This window comes from Apus apus, chromosome 14 (assembly GCF_020740795.1).
Source record: "Apus apus isolate bApuApu2 chromosome 14, bApuApu2.pri.cur, whole genome shotgun sequence".
Lineage (NCBI taxonomy): Eukaryota > Metazoa > Chordata > Aves > Apodiformes > Apodidae > Apus > Apus apus.
The window spans coordinates 4,694,760-4,722,337 of NC_067295.1; the positions used below are offsets into that span (position 1 = coordinate 4,694,760).

Consider the following 27,578-nt stretch of genomic DNA (forward strand, 5'->3'; position numbering starts at 1 on the left):
ATGGTCTCCAGCAGCTCTGCCCGTGTGGCTCTGATCTCTACATTTGAAAGTCCTACCAAACTTCAGGTGTGGGGACAGAACGCTGGGGTGCCAGCTATCAAAGAACACATGCGTCAGTGTCCCTCATCTACTCCAGATATGAGGAAACAGGCTGGAAGCTGTAGGAGCCAGGGCATGGGATATCTCCGTGTACAGCTGAAGGGCTGCAATGTTCAGGGACCACAGATGCCTTGATGTGATGGCAGTTCTGCTCCTTGGTGTCCAGGTTAGTTGTACACAAGTGTGCTGCTCAGCTTATCAGTGATTACCAACCAAATCATTTCTGTACAGACCTGAGTGCTGATTACCTCAAAGCTTCTGTTTCAAACAACAGTGTCAGAACCCATATGCAGGATGCAAAGCCAGAGTGCGGAAACTCCTTGAGCTCCAACGTTTCCATGGAGATGGAGCTTTGATCTTGTTGTAATAAATAAAGGGTGGAGAAGATGCTCCAAAACTAGGGAGAGAGGCAAGGCTGATCCCTACAGGATAGAAGTTCTCAACAGGAACTAGGGAGACAAGAGGTTTCTCTTTTTTTTTTCCACCCCCCCTCCCTGGTGCCATGTCTGGAGCAACAGTGAGGTTGAGCTGCCCACCCGCCAGCACTGCAGAGCACGTGGAGCATGTGCCTGACCCCCCCGGATGGTGTGCTGCACCTTGGAGCTGCCTCATCTAATGCTGCTCAAAAGTCAGACCTTTGCACAGCAATATTCACCCTGTGCTGTGCTGTGGGATTTGGAGAGCAGCAACACAGGTTTAAGATCAGCATGAGGGATGTTTGTTTTCTTGACTGTGGTAAAGCAATCGGAGGAATAAGGAGAACAACTAGGAAAGGTGCTGCATTTAGGGGTAAAATATAGAGGCGGGGGGGGGGGGGGGGGGGAGGGCGGGGAATAATCATTTTATTTCTGGTACAGTGGGCAAAACAGAAGTGTTTAATGTGCTGACAGTGACCCAAGGCAACAGTCAAGTTGGCTTTATCCAAGTGGATAAGCTTTGACTGCACTGGAGACTCGTGTGTCGTTAGAGCAGTCGGCAGGATCAGGGCTGTTACTCCTGCCACTGGAAATGGAGGCTTCCATGGATGGAGCTGAAAGAGAATTCATTAGGGAAAGGCATAATCAGCTTCAGTAGACGCTGAGAACTGCTGCTTGGAGTTAATGTGGTTGCACGCACTTTGGTAGGATGTTTCCCACCAGGAAGCACTGGAGATGATCCCTCTTGGAGTGCCCGGGTCAGCCCGCACAGCTGGTGCCTGGGGTGGCAACTGCTGGGCTGAGCTGTGCCCACCTCTGTGCAGCCCCCACTCCCACTGGCAGCAGGGTGGTGGCTTTTCCTGGTCACTTCTGATCTGTTCACAGGATGTTGACAGATCCCCCCCCCTTTGTCTCCAGTACCAGCACAGCCTCTGGCTATACTTCTTGTCCTCTTTTTTTTTTTTTTCTTTTTTTTTTTTTTTTTAATTTCCCTTGGATGCCCTGAGCTGCCAGTTGTGCTCCTTAGGGTTTCTGTACTTGAAGGGTTTGCAGTACTCCATCCAAGCAAAACAGTCTTTAAATCTTCCCACTTGGTCCCACCACTGTTTAAACTGGGACAGGTGACTTCTTCATTGAATCATGAAATGTCTTGTGTTGGAAGGGACCTCTAAAGGCTACCTAGTCCAACCCCCCTACAAAAAGCAGGGACATCTCACACTAGAACAGGCTGCTCAGAGCCCCATCAAGCCTGACCTTGAATGTCTCTAGGGATGGGGCTCCCACCATCTCTCTAGGCAACCTCTTCCAGTGATCTACCATCACCCCTTGTCCTATCTTTACATGGCCTTGTGAAACAGGTCTTCTCCAGCCTTCTTATTTCAGGTATTCAGGCCTTGCTGGATCCCAGACTCCTTAACAACTCAATCATCATTTTAAGTAATTTTAAAGTTCCAGTTTAAATACCTCATTTATAAGGATATGTGTTGTTTGCAGCTCTGAAAAAGTCACCATCTCTTCCAAATATTGCAGAAGCCTTCAGAGTTGAACAAAGCCTACAGGTTCACTTCAGAAGCTGACAGCTGGGTTTTCTGTTCATTTTGTTGTTTTTCAAGTGACCCTGACTGAAAATACTGTCTTGTAACTCCCTGTTTTTCAGAAATGGACCGGTTGGCCAAGAAAGCTGTGTTCTTGTCTTGTGCACTAGTTCACTGGGAAGAAAATATGTTGAAAGAGCACGCAGTATTAAAGATACTTTTTGTTTCAGTGGAGGCTTTAGCCTTGTTTTCAAGGGGCTCTTTGTCAGAACCTAAAGCATAAAATATTCTGACAGGTCAAAGTTAAGGTTAGTAGATGTTAATGAAAACAGCATTTTTATCCTCAATTACATGGACAGGATGGAATTGCTGTGCAGCCACAGCTGTTTGTCTCAAGGCTGTGACAAGCCTGTATGGATGTTGTCACTTAGCAACCATTGCCATTTGTGTTTTAACTGCAGCTTTTTTGTTGCTGTCACATAATGAGAGTGGTAATCACAAGATTAGTCCCATCAAGGGTGTTTGTTTTTCAAAGCAGTGGGCTCCAGGACTCCCCTGTGCCCCTGTCCAGCCTGTATAATTTCAGAAGAATTTCATGTGTGATAGTTAATGGAGTATAGTAAGGGTTTATTTTGGAGATGGCTTGGCCAAGTTGCATTTCAAGATGTACAATCTGGATTCACCATCTGCCAGACCTGGCTCTGCAGCTCCCTTGTGTTGGTCACAGCCCAGTCCAGAAGCTGGTTCAAGGCCAAAGCTCTGAGCATGGTGGTGAGGGACCAGCCAAGGCCAGCCTCGATGTACCTCTACATGGCAGCACAAGCTCCCTGCTCCCTTCTACTGACCCAGCCTGAAAGCTCAGGAAATATGGGGCCAGTGGAGGCTGAAAATAAGAGGAGCAAGAGATAAAGAAATGGGAGAACTGAAGATCTGAAAGTGTATCTGTCTCTTAAGGGTAACTTCTACATATCTTGCACTGAAAAGGAGTGACAAGGGACAGTTCTACTGTGGTTCATGCCATCATTGTTTACCAGAGCCTTTTAAGGCTGTGGTTTTACTGTACACCTTATCTGATGTAACTGGCCAATGTCCCTCTAATGGGTCAGGTGCACCCTCTGTCCCAGAGAGCATGTTCTGCCCTTGCACAGAGTTGAACAGCTGGGCAACTGCAGAATGACCTGGGGAGTAACCTGGTTTGGATGGGATTGTTTTGGAGGCAACCACGTGAAAGGCAGCCCTGTTATACGTTTAATCTAGACAAACACATGAAGCTGCTGTGCTCTAAGCAGAGATTTGGTGTTGGTACTAGAGACAGAAATATGTTTTCTTTAATTTCATTTTGCTTTATCTGAAACAGTTGTGTCATTGTACCTGTAGTGCTGCGGGGACTCTAGGTGCAGACTGCTGGCTTGTCCTACCTGAGGATAAGGGTACCTGTGGTGTGTCTGCAGAGCCCTGACTGCTTTCATCACAGCTGTATGTCACCAGCTTAGTTCCACCTTGTTCAGACAGACATGCTGCTGCTTTGAAAGAAAACCATGGTTTTTTGTGTGCTGGCTTGCAAGGCTATAAAAAAAGATCTGTTCTGTCTGAAGAGGAGTGTGTCTGATGCAGGCTGAGGTCTGGCCCTGTTGAAGTGGTGCTTTATTTCTCTGCAAAGGACAAAACCCCACTGCTCTAAAGGGAAATGACACAGACTGTAGAGATGCTGCTGCTGATAGTAACTTTCCATTGTAAATTGTTGAGAACTTCTGCTGTGAAGCTCCTTGATGAGTTTCCTCTCTAGCACACAGTGGATTTTAGAAGCCTTGGTGAGTACGTATTGAAAGGCAGAGCAAATTTTATTACAGACAGACAAAAGAAATTGGAAAGATATGTATGGGTTGATCTGTAATCTCAGATCACATAGATTTAAACTAAAGCAACAGCCTTAGATGTTTATGGCCCATTTTTGACTAAGTTGTGCAATTAGTATAATTGGGCAAAGAATATTCTTCGGATTTTGAATGTTCAGTTCTTAGAAAATTAACAACCATTCTTTTGGCAGCTTTCATAAAGCTGTTGCTACAGTAGGGCTGTTCCAAAGATGCTTATTCTTCCTGTGCCTGAGTCTGAACAGGTAAAGAAAATATCCTTTCTTTAGAGCTTTGTTGAAATATGGTGAGAGCAACTCTAGGAATTTCACACCTGCATGCAGATCAGGCAACAGGACACACATTGTCCCTGTGCAGAGAAGGAGCTGAGACGAGCTTTGTAATCATCAGTATGAGCTCAGTATGAGCCATTGGAGACATCAATTTTTCTAACCTGTGATGGTCTGAATTGATGCCACCTGTACTGTTACTATCTGCTCTCCCCAGCCCACATTACAGCTAATGAGCCTTGGTGCTTTTTCAATTAAAGGAGGCCTGTGTCTGGCCACAGCCTTTGCTGAAATCCTCTGGGATGTGCACGTGTGGAAAAACCTCTGGGTGGTGCCTGCCTCCTGCAGGACCTGCGCACAGCTACAGCGCTGCTGGGGTGAAAGCAGCAGTTTCCCCAGAAAACCATCCCAAAACAGGCAGCTTTGAACTTTCTCCTGTGTCCGTAACGGAAGGGCAGCCCACCCACCTCCTCCTCTCTGTGGCTGGAGTTTGTGTGTGTGACAGGAGTGAGCTGGCTGTGCCGAGTTGATGGAGGGAGCGGTGCTGTCACCTTGGGAAGCGGTGAGCAGCAGCAGCAGCGCCTGTTGAAGCGAACGCTCGGTGTGAACGTGGCGTGACGAGTCTGCTTCTCGGGGCTGGCTCCTTCAGACCTGAACCCTCCCGCCCAGGTGCACCACAGCCGCAGCTCCTTGACAGGACATACCACAGGGTGTAGACTCTCCACCCGGCAGAAAACTGGGCGGCTAGGATCAAGGATCTTGTGGAGGTGCAAAAAAAATCGAGCTGTGGTAGGTCAAGAAGTGGGTTGGAAATGAGGTAGCAGTGGGAGCAAGCGGGGTAGGGCCAGCGTGTGAGCTTTGAAGTGGCCAAAGATGGACATCCCATAGAAGGTGTGGCTTCCCTGCATGATGGATGGCTCACATTAGTAGTTGTTGGTGTTTACTCAATCTGTCGCTGAATTTTAATCCCGCAAGACCAACGGCCATGGTTTTCTGTGGAAATAACCATGGGAATTTTTGTTTGCTTTCATCTCCCACTATCTCTCCATTCCCTGGCATTTGTTCCTCGTGCTGCTCAGATGTTCATGACCCTTCATGTTTCTCCCAATTATCAAGTGCAGGATGTCAGTCCAAGAATGTCAGTGTTAATAAGACTCTCTACTGTAACTAGAGCAGCAGGAAAAACAGAGTTAAGGCCATGGAGCGAGCTCAGGAGAGAGAGAAGTACAAAATCAGCACTGAGTCACCTAATTACTGGAGGTGGAGGCCTGTTTTTAATGAAAGATGAAAGGAATCCTTATTTCTCCTTTTAAAGATAAGGACCCCTCCCAGTCTCTTGCACATTGGGATTTTCAGTGTACAAGCATCCTGTGTATAAACAAGACCTTGGGCTGCAATTAGGCAAATGGTATAAAATTAAGAATGTCACTAATACCCCAGCCAATACAAAAAGAAAAAAAAAAAAGTGCCATTAAAAATTAATAGGTCTGGGAGTCAAGAGACTTCACTAATAAGCAGTGGAATTTCCCTTCTGTAGCAAGTCACTTTTTTCAATTTGCTAGTATTTGAATAATTCCTTGGAGCCTCCTAAACTTCACAACCCTGAAATAACAATAGTAGGGCTGAACAGGAGGAAGAACTTTACCCAGCAACTTGCTGTCTCCTTTTCTGGTGCATATCTGACCCATTGCCAATACAAATGGTGGTTTTGGAACTAGAATACCTTAATCCTAATAGACAGGACTGCTAAAACTCCACAGACAAGCCACACCTCTTCAAAAGCAAATCCCCCCTCTCTCACTAACTCTTCCAATTTCTGAGAAAAACACAGTGGCAGGAAAAGGCCTGATTTTTAATATCTTCTGTCTTTTGCCAGAGTTGGACCCTGCTCAAGTAGAATTGTCTGTCAGAAGAGCTAATGTCTCCTAAGAACAGCTGCTGGCACGACACCCAAGGGCTCTGTTCACACACAAAGCTGTGCACAGAGTGTGCTGACTTCACTGAAAATCTTCAACCTCAGCAGCATGAAATTCTAACTTCACCTTACCCCATGGTACTGACTGCAGGGCTAATACTGAAGGAGGAGGTTGTAGAAGTTCTTCCACTGCATTTGATGCTGCAGCCTCCATTGGCCTAAAGTGTGTGTTGTGTTCCTGCCTCTAGAAGGGCTGCGGGAGGATAAAGGATGCCAAGCAACACCTCAGAGCTGGAAAAGAACACAGCTTGGTTTGACCTACTGGAAAAGGTACTTTTTCTTTTTTCCTCCCAGGTTTCAGAAAGCTCCTTAGCACTTGGCAAGACATTGGAATATGTTGCAAACTACAGCCTTCCCCAAGTTTTTAAAAAATTGGCCATTTTTTCTCTCTGAAAACAGTTGCCATTCATGCTATAGCTGCTTTTTTCTAGTTGTTTACCAAAGCTAGGTGTAGATCTATTTTTATCAAGCAAAAGCTGCAGGTGGCAGTTTCTCTTATTAGTTAGAAGCTATGGTAGTTCTTTAGGAATGGAGAATAAGAGCACTTCCAGCTAAGTGGACTTGCTTCTGGCTTCAATTAAAAATTAAGTCAGATTTTCAGTGTCACTGCTGAGATCAAACAAGTCTGTTATCACAGAAGAAAGGTTGTAATGTTAAGGGTTTTCAGCTTGTGACTCCTTAAATGTCACCTTCTGCTCTAGACCTCAAAATGCGACAGGGAATTGAGAATTGATTTTAGAATGGATACAAACAAGGTCAAAACAAATACTCCTTAAAACCAGTCTTCATCTGTTTTAGCTACTCTGGCTCTAAAGGGAGCGTGCAACAGTTTGCTTTCAGTCACTGTTGTGCCTTTTAAAAATGCTTCCTCAAATAGGCATCGTCTGGTACTTTCTTAAAAGACACAGGATTAAAAAAAAAAAAGAACAAATGCATTTCTTTATATATTTATTTTGAAAAACAACTCCCCGTTTATTGGAGACCACACTTTACAACAAAATAAATTCATCAGTATTACAGCAAAGATTTTCTAACCCATTTAAAAACTAACAAAACCATCCTCTTCTCCACGCAATGTAAAACTTCTTTTTATCCTCCCTCAGGAAAGACTTTATGGCTGGTAGCAAAAAATTCTTCACCAGAAGAAAACTGCTTAAGCACTGCTCCCTCAGAGCAAAAGATGTCTTCAGTAACAGTCTGCTTCATTCTCCTCTGTAGTGCCCACAGTAGCAAGGATGTCCTCTAAGAGGGACTTGGGGCTTTTCTCCAAATGGTCAGTACTTTTATTTAGCTCATCATGTAGCTCTTCTAAGTCTATTGTACCCAAAGCCAGCATCATGCTCTCTGGATCTTGAAAATCTGCCCCATCTGTGGGGAAGTTCTGGGCCAGAGAACCCTGCCTTAGTGTCCTCTGTAACCAGGCAATGGCAGGTGTTGCAGGTGAATTTCCAATCTGCTCTGAAGCTTCCAGGGTACTAACTGGATAGAAGGTACTTCTTAAGACAATCAGTAAATCACATGCTTTCTGACCTACTGGTTTGTCACAGTCACACAAAGACTGAAACAAAAAGTGGAACAGTTTTGCTCGGCAGAGTATCTTCAGCACCTCCTCCTGATGAACAGAACTAGTGACTGCAGCTGAGACAGGAGCATATGGGCATTCAGAAAGGCCATGTTGGTAAATTGTCTGATTACAGAAAATTTCAGCCAGTTCCAAACCACCAAGTCTGACTTCCCAGTCTAAGTCATGCTCCACAGTCTGGATCACTCTAGAGACAAACTGCTCTGTATCTTGCAGCTGAGCTGTGCAGCCCTGTCTCAGCCACTCAGTGAAGATGCTAATCACAGCCCTCCTGGGAAAGCCCTCTGGGTCCATTGACAGGATTTCTTGAAGCTTTTCTACAGTGTTCTAAATGTAAAAAGAGAGAAAGCACAGTGAGGAGAACAACATTCAAAGAAAGAAGAAGGGAGGAATATGCAAAGAAACAAGAACAACAGAAGTAAAAAAAAAAATGTAGTCTTTTCATCACTGGTTGTGAAATCTGCCAGCATGAGACTGCAGGTAACTTGTGAAGAAAGTTTTAAGTAGTAGAGCAGTAAATTGAAGTGTAGTTCTGCTTGATTATGCAGTGGGCTACACAAAGTCATCCTACCTCTTTATTATACCAGTTCCCTGTGACAGGTGACTCTGGAGCAAAGTAAGTGATGAAGGCCAAGTGTCCCACAGCAGTCACGGCACTCGCTCGCACATAACTTTCTGGATCCTCAAGAAGATCTTGTGTAAGCCTTGGCAACTCTGAAGACAGAAGAGACTTCCTGAACTGCTCCTGGTCTGTGAACAAGGCAGCAATCCAAAGAAGTGAGGATTTACTCTTTCAGAGCACGAAGCTGTTTCCAGTGCAAAGGTTTCTTTGCACCATACAAGGATGCAAGGAGAGCTGCCAGTGAGCTGAGCCACTGCAGAGACCAGGCAGCTGCTCACAAGACCACAGACACTCTGTGTCAGGCTCCCCATTTTCCAGCAGCTTGGTGGCTTTCAGTCAAGCCCTACTAGACACTGGAACTTGGAAAAATCCATTTACAGTTGTTCTAGCAGCAAGAAAAAACTTTCTCTGGGCAAGCGAGGACACGGTTTCAGCCTCATCACCCTTATGTTTTTGCTTAAAGGAGGAAAAAATGGGTCTTCCTTTCTTTTTGTCAAGGCATACAGCAAAGAAGAAGAATGCAGCACTGAGAGGGGGCTGCAGGGTAAACTGCTAATGCAGCTGAGTGTGCTGGATGCTTCCTTTGTGACCTGGGGACAACAGTAGTTGACAACATCCCCCGCTCTTCCAAGACTGCAGAGCTACTGTAGGAGAATTAACATGGCCTTAGTGCTACCTGCTGCAAAGCCTGAGCTACCAGGGAAGTGGAATATCAGCAATTAATTCACAGCACGTAAAGCAGCTCCAGGCTTTTAGCCTCCTAAATCCCAGCCTGCAGAGTGAAACGAAACAGACACCACTGCAGAGCAAAGTGAAAAAAGGGAAAGTACCATCTGCCATTAAGCACTGTCACCTGCCTTGAATACGTCTCATCATATATGATTGTCTCAACACCCCTCAGTTTAACTCACCAAAATTGCCATTAAGGAGGGTACAGCAATCTGAGTTCAATAGAAAAGTACAGTAAGTTTATTAATCTCTTTGTCAAATACTGATCATGACCTAGAGGTAAAAATCTAGGTGCTTCTTTCTTGGCCCTCCAGTTATGGGTCAGAAGATGCTTCACAAGCCTGACTGACTGACTTTGAAAACATTAAAAGAAATGCTCCTCCAATCTGAACTGTTAAACCTCTGTACCTACCTCTCAAATGTTTGATCAGGACAGTGAGGAACTCCAGAGAAGAATCTCTTACTTCCCAGCAAGGACTGTACAAACGCTTCTGTAGCACCAGAAACACCCCTGTAAGAGCCAAGGGACAAGCCTGAATGGACAAGGCAACCAGCCTTACTGAAGCCATCACTGTGCAACCTCTGGCATTTCATCTGATGTAATCCCTTCTGCTGCTGCTGTGTGTTTCTCCCACAGTTCTTCAAAGCACTATTTGGGCAACTAAACCTAAATCCACTGTAATTGCAACCAAATGAATCCTGAGTGCTTTAAGCAGAAAGGGTGGGCAAGTGCAGATCTCATCCAGGGCACTAGCTGCTGCTTGTCCCAACTTCAATAGCTTTGTTACCTTCCAAAACCTTCTCAGTGTGTTGCCACTGACTGTTGGAGCAGGACAGTTTCTGCAAGTGCACCAACCACTTGGCTGTAGCCTGAAATGTTTTCTTCAGAACCTGAAGCAATATAAAGCAGATTAACTTTACTACAGGAGGCACTGCTGCCTTTATGCTACAGAAATTTGTTTTAGCCTCAAACTCACAGAGAAATTCTCAGGGTAAACAAGTACATTTGCCTCCTCACTAAAAGTAAGCACAAACAAATGGTGCTTACATAACATTTCTAACAAGCACTGAGAAAATACCTATTCTTGGTTTAATACTACCAAGTTCAAGTACCTGCAGCTTTTGATTTGCAGTTGTCATCAGAGCCATTAGAACAAAGCAAGATGACAAAATCTCTCAGTGCAAAGCACCCAATACTTAAGGGCCATGTCAAGTTGAGTTTGTTGGCACTACTCTTGGACGTGATGGCTCCTGTCTTTTCCAGAGCACTCAATGTATTGGTCAGTTACTCAGTCATCAGAATTTAAGCTGTTTCCTGCAGGCCATCCAGACCCTAGACAAGTCTCTCACATATTCTAATACAAACTGTGCTAAGAAACAGTTATTGTCAGACAGTGCCTCAGAACTACATCCCATTGGGGCCAAGCTAATTGATTTGCATCTCTCCATAGCTCTATACTCACAGTAGGGCTGCTGTTTGGACTCTCCAGGTATGCCAGAAGGACATCAAATACACTTCCTATGAGGGTGTCACAGCCTGAAACGTGGAAAATAAAACTAAAGGACCAAAACTAAGAGAAGGAGCTGTTGAATCACAATCCAACTGCTGAAATACAGAAGACACAGGATTATAAAACAGTTTTGGAGAAGAAAGCAAGTACAGGCCTTGAAGCAAAGGAGAATCATCCAATTTCTCACAACCACTAAAACCTCTTTAAAGAATTGCGTGCCCTAGCTCATCAACAGAAGGTAAGGTTAGGAAAAACTGGAAAAAAATGAAGACATTTCAGAAATGGAAGTGGTAATTCAGAAAGATCACTGAAGGGCAATGAAAAACTCTGCAACCAGGGAATAGTCAATTATTTCCAAAATTAAAAACACAAAACAACCAACAGGGTAAAGAGTAACTCACCTTTTTGCTCAGACAGTGCTGCCAGGACATCAAGAGCTGATCCCTGTACTCTGGAGGAATTGATCAAGATGCGGCTTATGGTGCTTCCCAGAGGAGAAGCTGGACTCAAGAGGCCATTACAGAACTGCAATATTGTCATGAGAGAGTGCAGCAAAGATGTGCAGGGTAAATCCACTGGCAAATGAACCTAAAGGGATGGGAGGAAGAACAAACATTTCTAGGAAAAGTCTCAAGCATGCATACAGAGCAGGAGTTTTTGGTCAGGAGGCAGCAGAAATGGCAGTTTCTGGTGTATTATTAAGGTATTGCAATGCTAAGAACTACAAACAAATTATCTTCCTGTCTCTCAAGAACTATTGCACAGATTGAAAGGGATTCACTGCTTGGGAAAGTGGGTCAACTTATGTTTTATCACTGGACCAATAACTGCAGTAGAAGTAAGGTATGGTAAGAAAGCTTGTGAAAATGGATTTAAATCTTAGTGCAGTCCTTCCTTAGAAGCCCCAATATTCCTGTTTTTCCTGTGCTAGACTTTGTTAATGTATGGAAGTCCTCACTGTCAACTCTCCTCCAGGTTCTGTTAAGCTCTACTGCAAAAGTTTGCAATCAATATTAAAACTGTTTTCAAGGACAGGTTTGTTTTCCTTCTCTGAATGTTACCCAAGACAGCAGCTGTTCCAGATGAGTGAGGGTCTGACACAGGAGACCAGCACAAGATGACTTGGAAGACAGAAGACTTTCAACAGTGGTGGGATCACTAACAGACTCATCCAGCAAACCTAGAAGACCCAAGGAGGAAAGAGCTCAGGTTGTTAGTAAATACAAAGGACTATGATATTTAAAGCTAATCAAGATATTCAAGTGATGTAGCATGAATATCCCTTCAAATGCAACTGTCAGTAGGATGCTGTGGTTTACAACAAATGTGGTTACTGTCCTTGATTACTTCTGCTCTTCCTCCTCCAGTTTTGTCTGCACCAGACACTTAAAAAACTGGCAGACTAGCCTCTAAGTTTTATATCACAACTATACCTGAGTATTCCAGAGGTTGGGAGGCTGCTCTCAAAATACAGTCCATTGGCTGAAGTAGAACAGTCAGTGCCTTAATCCTCACATCTTGTGGGCTTCAAGGAGGAAACAGCAGTTACGAAAACAAGGACATTTCCATTCCTTCCCAAACATCTGCCCTCAAGTGCTGAGCAGAATGATATTTTTCATACAGGCTTTTAAACAAGCCAGCAACAACAGAGCAATGAAAGTACTATCACAGTTTGAGCCTTCTTCCAAGCTCCCCTGGCTAACTGAAAGTAGAAGAAAAATGGCTCTGGAATTATTAAGCAGCCTTATCATGCTGTGCAAATGGAGACTGGGATTCTGTGTAAGAAGGAAGGTTAGAGAGAGGCATTTCTTGCCAGTTAAATGGTGTCCTTAAATCTTAAGACACAGGTGTTATTTAGCCTGTAGATCAGTTATCCATATGTGCTGTACTCATTTAACATCTGATGATTTCTTGATGCTTTTTCACTATCTAAAGTGGTGTTAAGGAGAAGATGCAGGCAGACTTCTCAGAGGAGCACCAGGATAAAAGAATCTTCAACTGCAACACAGATTCCAATTGGATTACAGCTCCTTTCATTTCTCTGTCTTTGAAACTGTATTATTCTTACCATCAGAGCCTGAAATTTGCTAGCTACTGGCATGGTTGTTGCATATTCTTACATATTAAGGAATGTAGTGGAAAATGTAGTAAGGAAAAAAAAAAAGTTCTTGGACAGACTCCAAAGATACTAGCACAGAAACATTTGGAGAGTGCAATAATTCCATTGCAGTAAGTCCTACCATTTGTAGATCCTCAGAATTCCCACTGCCAAAGGACCCACTTGTACTGGGGTTAAGTGTTCCAGAGCAGAAGTCACTAATGCCCAAAAACTTCCTTCAGTGCCATTAAACACAGGGGACCTGAGAAGAAAGAACTGTAAGTAATAGGTCCTTGGTGGAAAACATAAATATGCCATCACTGGATCCAAAAGATCTTTACCATGCCATGTTAAGCAAAAGATTGGCCAGCAAGGGCTGTGCTTGAGAAGTCTCTTCCATCAAGAAGGATTCTATTTGCTTTGCTACACCTGACCAAAGCACTTCAGTCCACGCAGCATGGCAACTGCCAAACAAACTAGTTAACAGCTTTAGTGACTGCTTGATGTGAGAGGCAGAGCTGGACCGAAGGGAATCTTCTATATGCTTTATAATCATTTGGGCACACTCAGGCCAGTCACAGTCCTTTGTGGTGGCAGGTTTAGTTGGTTCAGACTCTGCAGAGAGGATGAGCACGTGCACCAGAAGCTGAGTGGCAGCTGAAGCCACAAACAGGCTGGGATCCCCTTGCAGAGCGAAGATCACATCTAAGCCTCCTGTGTGCAAACAAAACAAGTCACTAGAGGAAAAAACAACAGCCTTCCTATTGTGAGGTGGAGCCTTGTTGCACTCCAGCCATGTATTATTCTAATTCAAGTAACAAATAGCTTGAAATGGTGTTGGTGGGGTTTTTTTTATAGTCTAGTCTCTATGGCATCTCAAAGACAGCCAGTCCTTAATAACAAACAAGCAAACAAAGTAAAATTGGTTTTGCCCCCTCAGGTGTTTTAATAAATTAGGAACAGAAGAGGACTTCAATGTAACTTTAGTAATATTAGGAGAGTTGACAGCACAGTTGCTGTGTATTTATGGAAGGAACCTGTACCATGTGCAGACACAATCAATAGGAAAACCATGGAAGGCAGCAACAGTACTATTTTTCCATCACATGGACAGCAGCACATACTGAACATCAACGTCAGTCCAGTCTTTTAGGCCCTTCTGTACATGGGATCCAAAGTTAACAGCAGAATTTACATACCTGTGTAAGAACAATGGGACTGCAGAAATGTGCAGGTATTAAGAGATAAATGAGCCCCTGGTTAGTTTTTCTGCACTAAAATCAGACTGAAATGTATCTTTGAGTAAGAGTTACAAATAAGAGTACAGAAGGCTTTCAATAAGCTATTTTTATTATGTGTTTTGTAAGGTGTGCCTCTTTCCCTTCTAAAAAGGGCACCACCTTCAGTGTTTGGGCAAAAAAACCCAAGTTAAAAATTCAAATGCATAAACCAATCTAACAAAAACCCCAACATCTTTCGATGAGTATAGTGGTTTTGACCAATGGCTTATTTTTAACTTAAATGAATGAAACCTCCTGTCTCTCTCACTTGCCACCTGAGCCACAGACCGGAGTGGAAGGGGCAGGGAGGTGTGAGGAGCTCCCCGCGGTGAGGCACTCACCAGCAGGGCAGAGGAAGCGCAGGGCAGGCTGGTGCTGCATCATGCTGTGCACGCCCCTCACCCACCCGCTCCGCACCGACGCGTCCCCCCAGGCGCCGCTGTCCAGGGGCCCCTCCCGGCCAAAGAGCTTGACCAACAGCTGCTCCTGCTGAGGCCAGAGGAGAACACGAGAGTTAAACGGTTAGTAAAGGGGCTCAGGAGAGTGGGAAGGCTGCCTCGTCATCCAAGTCAAGAGTATATCAATGGTGCAGTGAAACCTTTTCTTGCTGGAAGTTTCCACGAAAGAGAAGTTTTCAGAATCCCAGGCTTAAACTCAACAACTGTCTCTTTCATGGACTAAGCAATAAAGGTGTTCAAAACCAAAACTGCTTGTTTTGGAGATGCTACAGACAACTTGTGTATCCATCAGTTCTATGAGCCTGCTTTATGCAGTCATACACATCCCTTCCCTTAAAGCCTTTTGGGTTTTGAGCTTTGTACTATAAATACATTCTTTGTAGAAAGCGGGTCTTTAAAAAGCTCCCCCATTTCTGCAGGGAATCAGAGGTTTCCAGTTCAAATCCATCCCAGTTCAAATCTACAGCATCAGTCCAGGAATGCAGTATTTTGCACTGACTGCTGTGAGACAGTGTTATCCCATATACTGTTTTGAACTGAAAATGAGAAGCACTCTAGGTGCCCTCCACACAGAAGGAGGGAACAGACACGAAGCAGCAGGTACCTGGGCAGCTGACTCACCTGCAAGAGTTGGAAGCGGTTTTCGGAAGCAGCAAGTATCCCAGCTAACTGCAGAGTAAAGGAGAGGATGCTCGGGCTGGGCTCTGGAAGTGCCAGCACAGAGGTGATGAACTCTGTCAGACAGGGGTTGTCCTGCAGCAGCTCCACAGAAGGATCTGGTGACCAGGTGTTGCCCAAGAAGAGGCCAGAAAACAGAGGGTCACTGCCAGGACTTCTGTACGGGTGGGTGTGTGCTTGGCTGGGTCAAACCTGGCTGGATGGCCAGGCCCAAGGAGTTGTGGTGGATGGAGCTAAACCTGGTTGGCAGCCAGCCACAAGAGGTGTTCCCCAGGGCTCAGTATTTGGGCCAGTTCTCTTTAATAACTTTATCAGTGATCTGCACAAGGGGATAGAGTGCACCCTCAGTTTGCAGATGACACCGACACCTAGTTGGGCAGGAGTGTGGATCTGCCTGAGGGTGGGAAGGCTCTACAGAGGGATCTAGACAGGCTGGATCAATGGGCCAAGGCCAACTGAATGAGATTCAACAGGGCCAAGTGCCAGGTCCTGCACTTTAGGTCACAACAACCCCACACAGTGGTACAGGCTTGGGGAAGAGAGGCTGGAAACCCACCCAGAAGAAAAGGACCTGGGGGTGTTGGTGGAGAGCTGGCATAATACGAGCCATCAGTGTGCCCAGGTGGACAAGAAGGCCACCAGCAATCACATTGCATGAGAAAGTGTGGCCAGCAGGACCAGGGCAGGGACTGTCCCCCTGTGCTCAGCACTGGTGAGGCTGCACCTTGAATCCTCTGTTCAGTTTTGGGCCCCTCACTACAAGAAGGGTATTAAGAGGTTGGAACATGTCCAAAGAAGGGCAACAAAGCTGGTGAAGGGTCTGGAGAACAAGTGCTATGAGGAAACTGGGGATTTTTAATCTGGAGAAAAAGAGGCTGAGGGGAGACCTTATCATACTCCACAACTCCCTGAAAGGAGGTTGGAGCAAGGTTGGGGGGTCAGTCTCTTCTCCCAAGTAATGAGCAATAGAACAAGAGGTAATGGCCTCAAGAGCTTCCAAGGGAGGTTTAGATTGGATAGCAGGAAAAACTTCTTTACTGAAAGGGTTGTCAGACACTGGAACAGGCTGCCCAGGGAACTGTTGGAGTTACCATCCCTGGGGGTATTTAAAAGACACGTAGGCATGGTGCTGAGGGACACAGTTTGGTGGTGGACTTGGCAGTGTTGGGTTCATGGCTGGATCTGATGATCTTGAAGGTCTTTTCCAACCAAAACAATTCTAAGATTCTGTGACTCATGCCTCTAAGGTGCTTGCCCGGGCTGAGCGCAGCCCCTCACAACCCTCAGGGAGGAATCCGGGCTCACCTGAAGCCCAAGCCCAGGTACAGGCAGCGCTCTGAGGTATCACCCAGGGAAGGCCGCTTCCCTGGGAGGCTCCCCGCGGGGTCCCGGCCTGCGGGCACTCACCGTGCGTGCTCAGGAGACGGAACCAGTCGAGCAGCTTCTCCAGGCAGGTGTCATCGCAGCCGGGACGCCGCGGGTCGGCCAGGGCAGCGCAAACGCGCGGCAGCAGGAGGGAGCACTCGGGGCTGACGGCGAAGCGCTGGCGGCCCCGCTGGATGCGCCACGACCTCTGGGTGGACATGGCGGCCCCGGGCGCGGCGTGGGGACGGGACCGGCCCCGCCGCGGGGCCCCTCCGCGCCCGCCCCGGAACCGACGGCGGCCGCGCTCCCGCAAAGCGAGTGTCGCAAAGGCGGGGCGGGGCGGAAGGACGCTCCTCCCGCCCGGTGCTGCGGGATGCGGGATGCGGGCCGGGGTCCCGGGGCAGCGCCCGTGAGGGGCCGAGCGGGGCTGTGCTCCGCCGGGGGCTGCCCCCGCGCCCCGGGGCGCAGGCTGCTGGCGGGGTGTCGGAACGGAGGCGGCCCTGGCAGCGGCGGCTCCGGGGCCCGCCGGGGTGTCCTGCCTGCCGGGGCCGCTCGGTGGCAGCCGCGGCCCGCAGCAGGGCCCAGGCCGGTCCGGCTGCGAGGCCCGGGCGGAGCCGCTGCCGCCCCGCCCGCCTCCCTGCGGCCCGTTGCCATGGTTTCCGCAACCCGGAAGTGCTGGGGCGGGGGGAGAGGCCTGCGCGCCACTCAGGCCGCCGCGGTCCCGCCTGCCCCGCGCTGTTCGCCATGCCCCGAGCTGCCCCCCGCCGACCTGCTAACCCCTGAGGCTTCCCCGCCGCCCTCCTGCCATGGCCCGGGGGGCCGGCGAGGCGGCCGCGGAGGGGGAGCTGGTAAGGAGCGGGCGGCGGGGAGCAGGAGGCCTCAGGCCCGGCTCGGGAGCCGCGCTGCCTGCCCGCGGGGTCGGGGCAAAGCGTGGAGCCCCCTCGGGTTCTCCAGGCCTGCGAGGTGCTGGCTGGGAGCTGGAGAAGGACAGCTTCGTGCCCGCGGCAGGGTTCTGGGCTCTGCCAGTATCTCCTTGGTTGGCCAAGGGTGTGGGGGATGTGGGGAGGGGGCTGTTAGCCCCCGTTTTCCTCCCCCTCGGCAGCCGCGTGGAGGTTTTGGGGCCCTTTGCTGGGGGCCAGCATGTTCTCCGTGGTAGCTGGCCTTTGCTGGGCCTGTTTTGCCACAGTAAAGGGACTGTGAAGGTTTCCAAGGGCTGCAGTGCTTTTCTTATTGCACGTTATTTATATCCTGGTGAATGTTTTGTTTACTGTCTCCTATCAAGGCTGGGCACCTTCAGCGTTCTCTGATTCCTACTGCGATAGCAGCAGTTAGGTAGGGAGATCTCCCAGGGTGATAAAAAGGCCTTAAAATAAGGAAAATAATCAGTGTGCTGCAAGGAGCATTGCCTCAGGAAATTAAAAACTCTGTGGCAAGGGTGTATGAGATGTATACCTGCTTGTTCTCAGCCAGCACAAAGAGCTGGTTTACCTGCTCTGTTGTCAGTCCCAGCTCCTGGTCTGTCAGCCAAGGTTCTTGAAGTCACTTCACCCTGCCCTGCCTCTTGCAGAAACAGATCAGCATCTGGCCAAAGAATGGTGCAGCAGCTGTGAGCCCCTTGGAACCAGCAGCAAGTGGGAATGTTCTTTTAGTGAGGGCAGTGGGAATTTTCCTTCTGCTGTGGCTATGTTTACATTTGAGAAGCAGGGAAAGCTGTCAAGTCAATCTGAGGAAAAATTAACTGCTTGCCATTCTTTGGGTTTTTTCCCCCCACAGCGTGGTCACTTCTCCTGTTGAGTTTACTGAATGCTCCCATAGCACAGCAAGGGCAGGAACAAGTGAGGGAGGGAGGGGACAGACAGATTAGCTGCTGCTTAACTCTTCCTGGTGAAGAAATTCAAGCAGAACCAGCACCTTGGCGGATAGGGCATCTGGAGGCTCAGCTGTTTGGTGCTGTCCACTGAAGGGTATACAAGTCTCTGTGGCTCTTGTCTGAACTGACTTGTGCTCTCTCACCCTGAACATTTGTGTTAGAGCAAATGTTGCCATTTGTTGCAGCTGTGTTGACACGTTTACCCTTTGAATGTGTTGCACTCAAACTGTATTGCGATGTTAGCAGGATACAAAGTTTTCTGGACATGTGTTATAACCAATTACTTAGTATCAAATGTCACAGCTGATATCTCTGTTCCCCAGGGAGATGACAGCCTGTCTGGGATAACCTGTGAATCAGATACAGAAATGGTGAGTTGTATCAATGGCAGGTGAATGCCTTAAGAGGCCTCTTCAGCATGTTCTTGCACAAAGTTCATCTGTGTGGTGCCTCCTGGTTAAGAAGACACCCTTCACAGAGGAGAGCTGACAATAGTCTTGCAACATAGTTTGATTGAAAAAAACTTCTCTTAATTCCATGTGTGATTCAGGATCCTCTGGGTTCTAAGTTGTCAGCACTGGGGGCTGCAAATGGTGTTTGGCTTCATTTAGCTATTCTATCAAGTTACTGGTCTATGTAACCCTTTTACAGCATTTTAATGGAATTGAGTCTTTCTTTTAGCTAAATGGTTCTACAGATAACCCTTTACTCTGTAATCATCTTGAATTTGCTGCTGCTTGTATTTAATATACTGATGGGGAAGGTATTAGTGTTCTGAGCATAAAGAGACTACTTTTTGCCTGTAGCATAAAAGCTTTACTAGGCACCACCTTAATTCTGGTGCCTTTTGCTGTGGGCAAATCTGCATATACTTAAGATTTTTTGCTATTAGAACTAATGATCTTCATACAAAATGGAGATTGAAGCCAATTTTCTGATTATATTATGAAATCTTTGAAGAGTGAGGTATTTTAAATAGATACATTATTTTTCTCTTTCAGAAGTTAAAGAAGAAAATTTTTCACAAGCCTCCAAAGTCACCAAGTAAGTGTGGAATATTTTTTTTATTCTGCTTCCATTATTGCAGAGCAAGATAGATTTGTGGGGCACAGGAACTGGGAGATGCTCCAGCATAAACTACTTCCATTTCATGTTATCCCTTCTAATGACAGGCACTCTGAATTTCTTTTGTCTTTATGGAGAAATGGTTGTATTTGCTGTGTAGAATGAATCTAGAATTACTGGAGCCACCTACCATCCAGTGGATACCTGTGTTTGTAGACTAAGCAGTTCTGGTTTGTTTGTTTGTTTTTTTCACCTGACCTTACAAGTACAATGTTATTACATCTGCAGTTTTAAGGTGGATTTTTGTCCTTTTTTTCTGAGGCTTAATTATTTTACTACACTGCTCCATTTACTTTCCTTTTTATACTTGCAGTGAATGTTTCAAAGAAGATTTGACCTCAGAGTGTTGCTGGTTGTTGTTACTTTTACCTTGGAGCACAAAACAGAAAGAATTTTTGTGAACTTGAGCTTTTTAAGGCCAAGCTGAGAGATTGTATTTTGTTTTAGAGTCTCCCTACAGCTCTAGCACACAATTGTATCCTAAAAAAGCTACTGCAGTTTGGAGATCTCTGCAGGGATCAGGCAGTACACATCTTGAGACTGCAGCTCTAAAACACCCAAGGCAGATGTGGCTGGGATCACTGAAACAAGGTATTAGTATAGAAACTTTGTTTGCATATGTGGATAAAATTCAGTGTTGTGGACAGCTTAAAAGATAAATTTTAAAATCATAGATTTGTGTTTGGTTATAGGCTACACAGGAAGTCATTTCACTGTTATGTTTTGGGGTGATTGGAATTATCTGGTCTTGAGCATTGGAATTTATAGAGGGAATAATTAACAGCATCTGGAGCTTTCTGTGTTGCATTTCCTCTGAAGAAATCCACACATTTAATTCACAATTTTTCCTGATTTTTGCATTTTGGTTCCATTTTTGTTGGCAGGAATCAGCCATTCCCTGAAATCAGATGTTGACATGGGGCACGTGCGAGCTAACATCTCTGGTAGCACTCCAGAATATTTGAAGGAAGCTCTAGGAATGAAGAAGCCAAAACATTCTCGTTCATCTAGTAATGGTAAACTGTGTAATGGTGTGGTAGATAAAAGTTAATCATCTTTTTCCCCTGCAAAAACACACCTTGCTTAAGATCTTAGCTTTGGTAAAGCAAGAGCCATTTCAGTTTAGCCTGTATCAAAATACATTTGTGAAAATATGATCTGTGAGATACTTTTTGAGAGTTCCAAATTGGATAAGGCAGGGGTTTCCACTTTTTTCTTTTTTTTTTTTTTTTTTTGAGCAATGAATCACTATTATCTTTCAGAACTTTTTGCAAATTGCCATGCATTTGCAGCTGAAAACATTGCAAATACAACATGGTTCAATGGGCCAGCTGTAGACAATTTATTGTGACTTTGCAAAACATAGTTTAGGAACCATTGACAGAAACCATCTGCTTGCCTGAAATTCTATGTAATTGACTCCTTTTACTTATTTTCTAGAGAGTGTATTATCATGTGGTAGTGATATTAAAATCAATTGAGTTTTATGAGAAGAGCAAAATTTAAAACTTTTATCCTTCTTTTCTTAAAGGAGAACTGTAAACTGAAAAGTTCCACTGTCATTAAAGTTGCACCTATACCATTGCTGGTAATGCAGAGTTTCTGGCAACTTTAAAGGATGATAGACTTTTACATGTTAGGCATCAATAGAAAAATGTATTCTGGCCATCTCTTAGAAATCCTTTTTTTAAATAATGGATTTGTTGGTTTGAGAAGCCAGCAGTCTTCTGTGAAGTGTGTAACTTTCATGGGATGATTATTTTAATCTAGCACCAGAGAGAAGTAATTACTAGAAATTTGCTGTAAAATCTGGCAGAAGTTTCTTACAGTGACATCTCCATTTCTAAAATTAATTTACTTGCTGATTTTTTCTTTTTCTAAAAAAAAAAAAAAGTACCTAGTTTCCAGTTTGGTGTTCTAGATATTCTCTTTAACTGTAAGATTTCTGGCTGGTTAAAAATACCTCTTTTATATGAGTTTATTTTACATACCTTTTTCTGTAGGCTACATTCCTGGAACTCCTGACTACAAAGAAAAAGAAGACATGTATGATGAAATTATAGAGCTGAAAAAGGTACAGTAGTCTCTCTGATACTTGCATAGAAAGTCATAGTGTCACTCCATCCACCTGGAGATGTCCAGACCTTGTTAGTTCAGAATACTTCAGTGAACTGAAGTTGTTTCTACAACTGGGATATCCACCTTTTTTTTTTTTTCTTCTTTTTTTTTTGTATTTGTAATGTAAGGCTGAACTAAACTTGTGTCTGTTTAAGGCAATTTCATTGTTCTTATGGTATGATAGATACTTCTGAGTACTGGATGTGGAAGCCTTGAAGTATACCCAGCCCTGAGCCCCAGCCATGGCCCTAGCTGGACACTGAAAGGTTCATTGCATTTGGTTTCTTTGTCCCTCCACCTCCATTTATAAATTTATCATTTTTTGCCCTGGATGTTACCCATCCCATTTAAACAATTTCTCCATTGAGTTCAGTGCAGTGTATGAAAAATGAGGACTGGGCATGTTGAACACAAGCAGTACCTATAGACAATTATCTTGGCTGTTGTGGATCACTTGTGTAAGGTTGACTTTCTGTTACACCTTTTCCTTTTCCCTTTGCCCTGTCCCCTCTCTTACCTGTCAGCCCTGACCCAGTGTGTTGGTCTCATTTTTCTTTCTTTTTTTTTTTTTTTTCATTTTCCTTCATCCTTACCATCACAGTTGGATTGTTATTGACATCAGAATGTGTTTCTGTGCAAAAAAACTCAAGTGTGTTTCTAGTTCTGAAATGTGCTTACAATGTTTCCTCTCTCTTTTAGACAATACAAGCTCAGAAAAATGAGGGAGATCGAATGAAAACCAAGCTCCGTCGACTAGAAGAAGAGAACAACAGAAAGGATAAACAGATTGAGCAACTGTTGGATCCTTCCAGGGTGACTGTTTCTTGGGGGGATAAAAGTGGGACAAAGGAGTGCTGAGCAGTGGGATCATCTTCTCCTTGCCTCTCTAGATTTCAGGGGTCTATAATGTGTGGTCTCCTAGGAATGATGATATTGAATATGAGAGGTGGTTGTTGGTGTGAAGGGATTTCTGTTTCATGTCTCACCAGTCCAGCTCCGTTCAAAGGGAGATCATGCCATGCTGTGCAGATAAGTTTATTTAGCAAAGGTACTTTTAATTTCTGAAGGTAAAATTAAAATGCTGTCTCTTTAGAGATCCACTTTCTAAATACTTTGCCTGAGAGTAGAAGGGAGTTAACCTGTTGCATGGTGACTGATTCCTGTAGCCCTGAGACCTGAATCAGGGAGCAAAAGCTGAACCTTATTGTCACACCCACCAGACTGAGAAGCATTTAGGGTCATAGGTAGAACACCTGAATTCCACTGAATTTCTTGTGGCTGTCGTTTCTTATGTGCAGACCTACATCTTGGGAGAGGTGTGCTAAATTAAACAATAGGGACTTCAGAACTGCAGCTGCTGGACTGTGAAATGACTGTGGAGATGAGTGGGTTAGAAAATTCTGTGCAAAGAGCAGGCAGTAGACTAAAGCAACAAAGTTGGTCCCTTGCTTTGTCTTATCTTGCAGGGCTCTGAGCTGGCACGAGCTTTGTCAGAAAAGAGGACTGATAATGGATGGGTAATATTTTCTTCTACCTTTGGTTCATTTTTCCTATTTTCCTCTTGCCTAGCTGAAACACTACTGATTAAAAAAAATAAAATTAAAAAAGAATAAGCAATTAGGGAATCATATAACCATTATTTCTATAGTCAGATAAGAAACCAGTCATGAAGATCTGAAATTAACAATATTTTAGGGAACCTTCTTTGTCATTGTCTTGTATCCATTTAGGTGGCATTTTCCCTATTATTTGCTGCTTTGTATTTAGCAGGGTAATGGACAGAGGTTTTTTTTATTAAGTGTTTGTGAATAAATACCATGAAGCTGGTCATGTTACGACAGATACAAGTGAGGGATCTGATTTGATTAGTGTTCTCTTTGTCACAGGGTAGCAGACATGCATGTGATTTACTAAGTACTAAAACATGTAGGAATTTGTTTAGGTACAGTTTATAAATACAGGGCAAGATTATGGAGAAATGGAACTTTTCGGAAGAGATGGATTATTCTAGGACTCATGAGCTCTTTGTTCTTTCTGTAGGTGGTTAGTGGATTAAAGCAGAAGATTCTTAAGCTAGAACAACAGTGCAAGGAGAAAGACAACACTATTAAGTATGACTCTGGGGGGTAAAGGCTTGTATTAGATGAGATAATAAAGAGAATTTGAAATGTTATTTTTCATCTATATTGTTCTGTTCCTTATGATATTTTAATGAACTCTGAGAACATAAGAGCAATTATAAAGCAGCCACCCAGAAATTTTAAGCCAACAGGTATTACAATGTCTTTGCTGGTCTTACTGAATTGTTTTTTGTATTATTCTCTTTCCAGCAAATTCCAAGCTAACATGAAGACCACTGACTTGGAAGAAGTGAGGATGGCCATGGAAACCTACTATGAAGAGGTACATCTGACAGGTCCTTCATGTGCATGCAGGAGAGGAAGTTTTTCAGTTTTTGAGTCTAAATATAAATGAAATGGTTTAGGTAGGTCTTTTACAGCTTACCTGCACCTGTGACTGAAATCAGATTTTCATAGGTATTCTTGTAGATCCAAACATATGTACTGAAAAACCTTTTTCTTCAATAAGTTGAAAAAGAGAAATAAAAAAGTAATGTACATCCATAATGTCTAGATGAAATGGATGGAACAGTAGCCTGATTTTCAGTGGTGTCATTGCCTCTGCTCCTACCCAAAGAGGCTTATCCTGATTCTCACCTAATGGGCAGATGTGTTGCACTAGCAATGGCAGCTTTCACAGCTCATTCCTTAATGGAATCTCTCTTTCCTGTTTCACAGGTTCATCGTCTCCAACTCCTCCTGGCAAAATCTGAGACTATGAGGAAAAAGTATGTTTAATTCTTTTGAGGCAAACTTTGCCCTATAGGTGTTTGATATATCACTCATATAACTGATGGAAAACAACTACATGAGAACAGTTTATTTTGTCATCTAGATTGCTGGATTTACCTTCTGTTACTCCTATGGTTGCCTCCACAGCCTTGACATATGTCTTAGTTACATTTTTTGTTTCTTCTAGCTAGATCATTTTGTGGATGTGGAAAAATGCTACAGCTATTTTAAAAGTACATGAGAGCTCTGAAAATTTATCATTGTTAAATAAAATCCATCTGCCCCCATAATCACACCTATTCTAACATCACTGGTGATTGAAACAAACTCACTAGGTGGTTGGGATTTTAATCTTGAGTCAGTTCTGCATCTTGCTCTAGGCTGTGTGCTGCAACAAAGGTTTTTTTGGAATAAATGTCATTTTCCTGTGGTAGAGACAGATCTGCAGATCAGGGTAGCTTTTGTGAGACCTCCATGAGTGGTGACACTGTCAGAAAATCTTGGATTGGTGTACAAGTGTATCCGTGGTGCTGAGGGTAAATGGCATATAGAGGAAATAAAAATCAAAGCACAATGGCAAAAGATAAAGCTCCAATAAGAGAGCAAAGTAAAAGCATCTCCAAGTCAATGCTACTCAAGCTGAGAAGAGGATATTAGGGGGTAGGAATATTTGTTACTACACCTCTACAAAATATGCTTGCCCTCCTAGTGTTAAGCACAAGCAACCATCTTAATTTTGGGGGTAATTATTTAGATTGATGGAAGCATATGAGAACTCTATGGGTCATTATGTATCCCACTTGTGTTTCCCTAATTCACTGTCTCTTGTAGATTGAAAACTGCAATTTGTTTTGTCACTAAAAAAAGCAAAAGTACTTCTCTTGGCTCAGGCTTGCAGTAACCAGCCTCGGGGAGCTGTAAACCATCACACCTCATTTACAGGTGAAAACAAGTCATCAGGTCCCTTCCTTGTCCTCATTTATTCATAGCTTCAAAAAGCAGTGGTAAGGGCAGTCTCTCCTCATGATGTGACTGTCAGTCTATACTTGAGAGGCTGAGCACTGAATTGCTGAGTGATGTTAAAGATCAGGACTCTGGCACATAGAGTTATAGGCGAGTGTTTCTTTCATGATGGTTCATGTTATTTCTGGCTGAAGTGAATGGCATTTAGCTCCTCTTTTTCAGTGTTAATATTGAAATATTATTATTTATATGTGAAGTTGTTAGTATATAATTGTAGCAAGAAACTAGGCAATCTTTCAAGTCCTCAAAATGGCCTGCAATTCTTTGGTTTAGGTTTTGATGAACCTAAAATAATAACACTTAGGGATATGGTTATTATTTCTATTGGTTTTGTCTCTTCTCATTTTTGGTGGTATGCTGTGTTGGCTTTTTTACCTTTATTTTTTCCTCTTGCCTTTCTTCCAGCCTACAACAGCTGTATAAATAGTCATCCCTGTGAATTGGCCAGTCCTGTTTGTTTGTTTTTATGACTTCATTTGCTTTTAACTTCCAAAAGGTAGATTAGATTCAGCTTTTAACTCTGATACACTAATTGTAGACTCTCTCCCCCTTTACCTTGTAATTATTCCAATGTGTAAGATTCCTTCACAGACTCTCTGTGGCTGTCATTGACAGTGGCATTTCTCTATAAGTAGGTCTGTCAGTTACTTCAGACCTTTGTTTCCAGAATTAAGTTTTTATGAACTTTCTCATAACAACAAAGAACAAGTATTTCATATCACTAGAAGTGTTTTGTGAACAAACTTTACAACTTTGCTTATTTGGAAGCTGAGATTTCTTCCCCTTTTTTGTAGAACAATTAAAAAGGCAAAATCACTGCAATATATTTAAAATAGTGTTAACACATACCAGGTTTCCCCTTTTCTGAGGCCTTTTATTCCCATGCTATCAATATTAGCTGTATTCTTCAAATCTCTCATTGATTGAAATATATCTTAGATGAAGACAGACGTTTCTCTGGGGTTTACTTTCACAGGAGTAGTTTTTTCATTAGAGTAGCATTCACAGTTATCTGAAAATACACTTGTGTATTGGATTTGTTTGAGAATTATTCCATCTTGTAGCTCTCTCTCTCTCCTAAGCTAAGTGGAAGAAGGCACTTCAGAGCATGCAGGTTAGCTTTCTGTGCTGAACAGGTTTCTTTTGGAGGAGTCTCCCAGGTGGCTGAAGATAAGTGTTTTTAAATCAGTGGTCCATGGAGCACTGGTAAAGCATTCTAAGGTTGGTTAACAAAACAAATAGAAAACCAAGTAAGTAAAACTCATATCAGTACCTTGTTTGTGTGTTAATGTAACAGTGGGGGAGAGAGTAAAAGGAATAAATTAATTTTCAGTTTACAAGTATCTTCTTTCTTTGATGTGAATTAAAACAATTGTGCAAGTGTTGAGCAAGGTGATCTTTGCATATTTTTTCCTAAAAGAATAGGTGACTCCTCAAGTAAAAAATGTTGAGGAATGGTATTGGAAGGGACCTGGAGCAGTAAACTTGAACAGCTGACTTCAATAGCGAGGCTGTTCCACTCTTTTTATTGCTACTTCTTTGTTCTCTGCTTTTAAGTTAACTTTCTGGTTTTGACCCTGTTTCCAAGTACAGAGGGCAGAGATACCCAAAAGCGACTAAAGGCTCTGAATGCTGCTGTCCTGAGACTGTCCAGGAACATCAAGGAGTTGCAGAATGAGAATCAGAGGCTGAAAGAAGATCTAGATCATGTGCTGAGCAGTTCTCCTCCTTCCAGTAAAACAAAAAGTAGGTGCTGAAAAGTTGGTGAATGTGGGGGAGGGGATGTAGGTATATTTGGGATCTGTATTTGAGAGCAGGGCCCTGCAGGGGTAGAAAAAAGTGATTCAGGAGAGGCAACAGTTGGAATGAGAAATGTCTTATAGGAGTGTCTCTGGCTTCTGGATATGCTGATCCAGTCAGACCTGGGTTTCCCTTGTTGTTATCCCTGAGAATTCTGGACTAGAATCACGTGAAGACTTAACGTTTCACTGGAAAATAATTTTTCAGTTGTTGAAGAATGATGAATGGGAATGGTTTGTATTGACTACTGAGCTAATCGGTGTCAAGTCGGATGTTTTAAGACCGTTCTCATGTTTTCC

General features: G+C 44.1%; 2 protein-coding genes across 8 annotated transcripts in view; one reads left to right on the forward strand and one right to left on the reverse strand.

Annotated features, from left to right (window-relative positions):
* Nucleotides 1-7,099: 7,099 nt before the first annotated feature.
* On the reverse strand, nucleotides 7,100-16,780 carry BRAT1 (BRCA1 associated ATM activator 1). Of its 3 annotated transcripts, none has more exons than XM_051632393.1 (13): nucleotides 16,534-16,780; nucleotides 15,070-15,224; nucleotides 14,332-14,479; nucleotides 13,052-13,424; nucleotides 12,853-12,972; nucleotides 12,046-12,137; nucleotides 11,674-11,792; nucleotides 11,014-11,200; nucleotides 10,565-10,638; nucleotides 9,890-9,992; nucleotides 9,514-9,612; nucleotides 8,322-8,464; nucleotides 7,100-8,077 (listed from the first exon to the last, which is right to left on the reverse strand). In XM_051632393.1, exons 1-13 carry the CDS (start codon nucleotides 16,709-16,711, stop codon nucleotides 7,355-7,357), a joined length of 2,514 nt encoding a protein of 837 aa, XP_051488353.1. In that variant the 5' UTR covers nucleotides 16,712-16,780; the 3' UTR covers nucleotides 7,100-7,354. The 3 variants fall into 3 exon arrangements, with proteins under 3 accessions (XP_051488353.1, XP_051488352.1, XP_051488355.1); XM_051632392.1 differs by having other exon boundaries at nucleotides 8,322-8,500; XM_051632395.1 differs by lacking the exons at nucleotides 14,332-14,479; nucleotides 15,070-15,224 and having other exon boundaries at nucleotides 8,322-8,500.
* A 400-nt stretch (nucleotides 16,781-17,180) lies between these two features.
* Nucleotides 17,181-27,578, forward strand: part of IQCE (IQ motif containing E) — a 29,867-nt gene continuing 19,469 nt past the window's right edge. For 3 of the 5 annotated variants that reach the window (XM_051632320.1, XM_051632321.1, XM_051632324.1), the window contains exons 1-11: nucleotides 18,448-18,732; nucleotides 19,363-19,405; nucleotides 19,934-20,077; nucleotides 20,371-20,502; nucleotides 21,490-21,560; nucleotides 22,304-22,417; nucleotides 23,071-23,121; nucleotides 23,645-23,715; nucleotides 23,935-24,007; nucleotides 24,403-24,452; nucleotides 27,068-27,225. In XM_051632320.1, coding sequence (XP_051488280.1) covers nucleotides 18,598-18,732; nucleotides 19,363-19,405; nucleotides 19,934-20,077; nucleotides 20,371-20,502; nucleotides 21,490-21,560; nucleotides 22,304-22,417; nucleotides 23,071-23,121; nucleotides 23,645-23,715; nucleotides 23,935-24,007; nucleotides 24,403-24,452; nucleotides 27,068-27,225 — 1,042 coding nt within the window. In that variant the 5' untranslated portion in view covers nucleotides 18,448-18,597. Of the gene's footprint in view, nucleotides 17,340-18,447; nucleotides 18,733-19,362; nucleotides 19,406-19,933; nucleotides 20,078-20,370; nucleotides 20,503-21,489; nucleotides 21,561-22,303; nucleotides 22,418-23,070; nucleotides 23,122-23,644; nucleotides 23,716-23,934; nucleotides 24,008-24,402; nucleotides 24,453-27,067; nucleotides 27,226-27,578 lie in introns of those variants that run through there. The other 2 variants (XM_051632323.1, XM_051632325.1) reach the window with 2 other exon arrangements.

What these genes read in the sequence shown, in the direction of transcription:
- BRAT1 (XM_051632392.1), bottom strand. Translation starts at nt 16,711, where the DNA reads ATGTCCACCCAGAGGTCGTGGCGCATCCAGCGGGGCCGCCAGCGCTTC. An exon ending in CCTGATCAAACATTTGAGAG is followed by an intron (nt 8,501 to 9,513) that starts GTAGGTACAGAG and finishes CCTTGTTCACAG; the next exon opens with ACCAGGAGCAGTTCAGGAAG. An exon ending in GGAACTGGTATAATAAAGAG is followed by an intron (nt 8,078 to 8,321) that starts GTAGGATGACTT and finishes TTTTACATTTAG; the next exon opens with AACACTGTAGAAAAGCTTCA.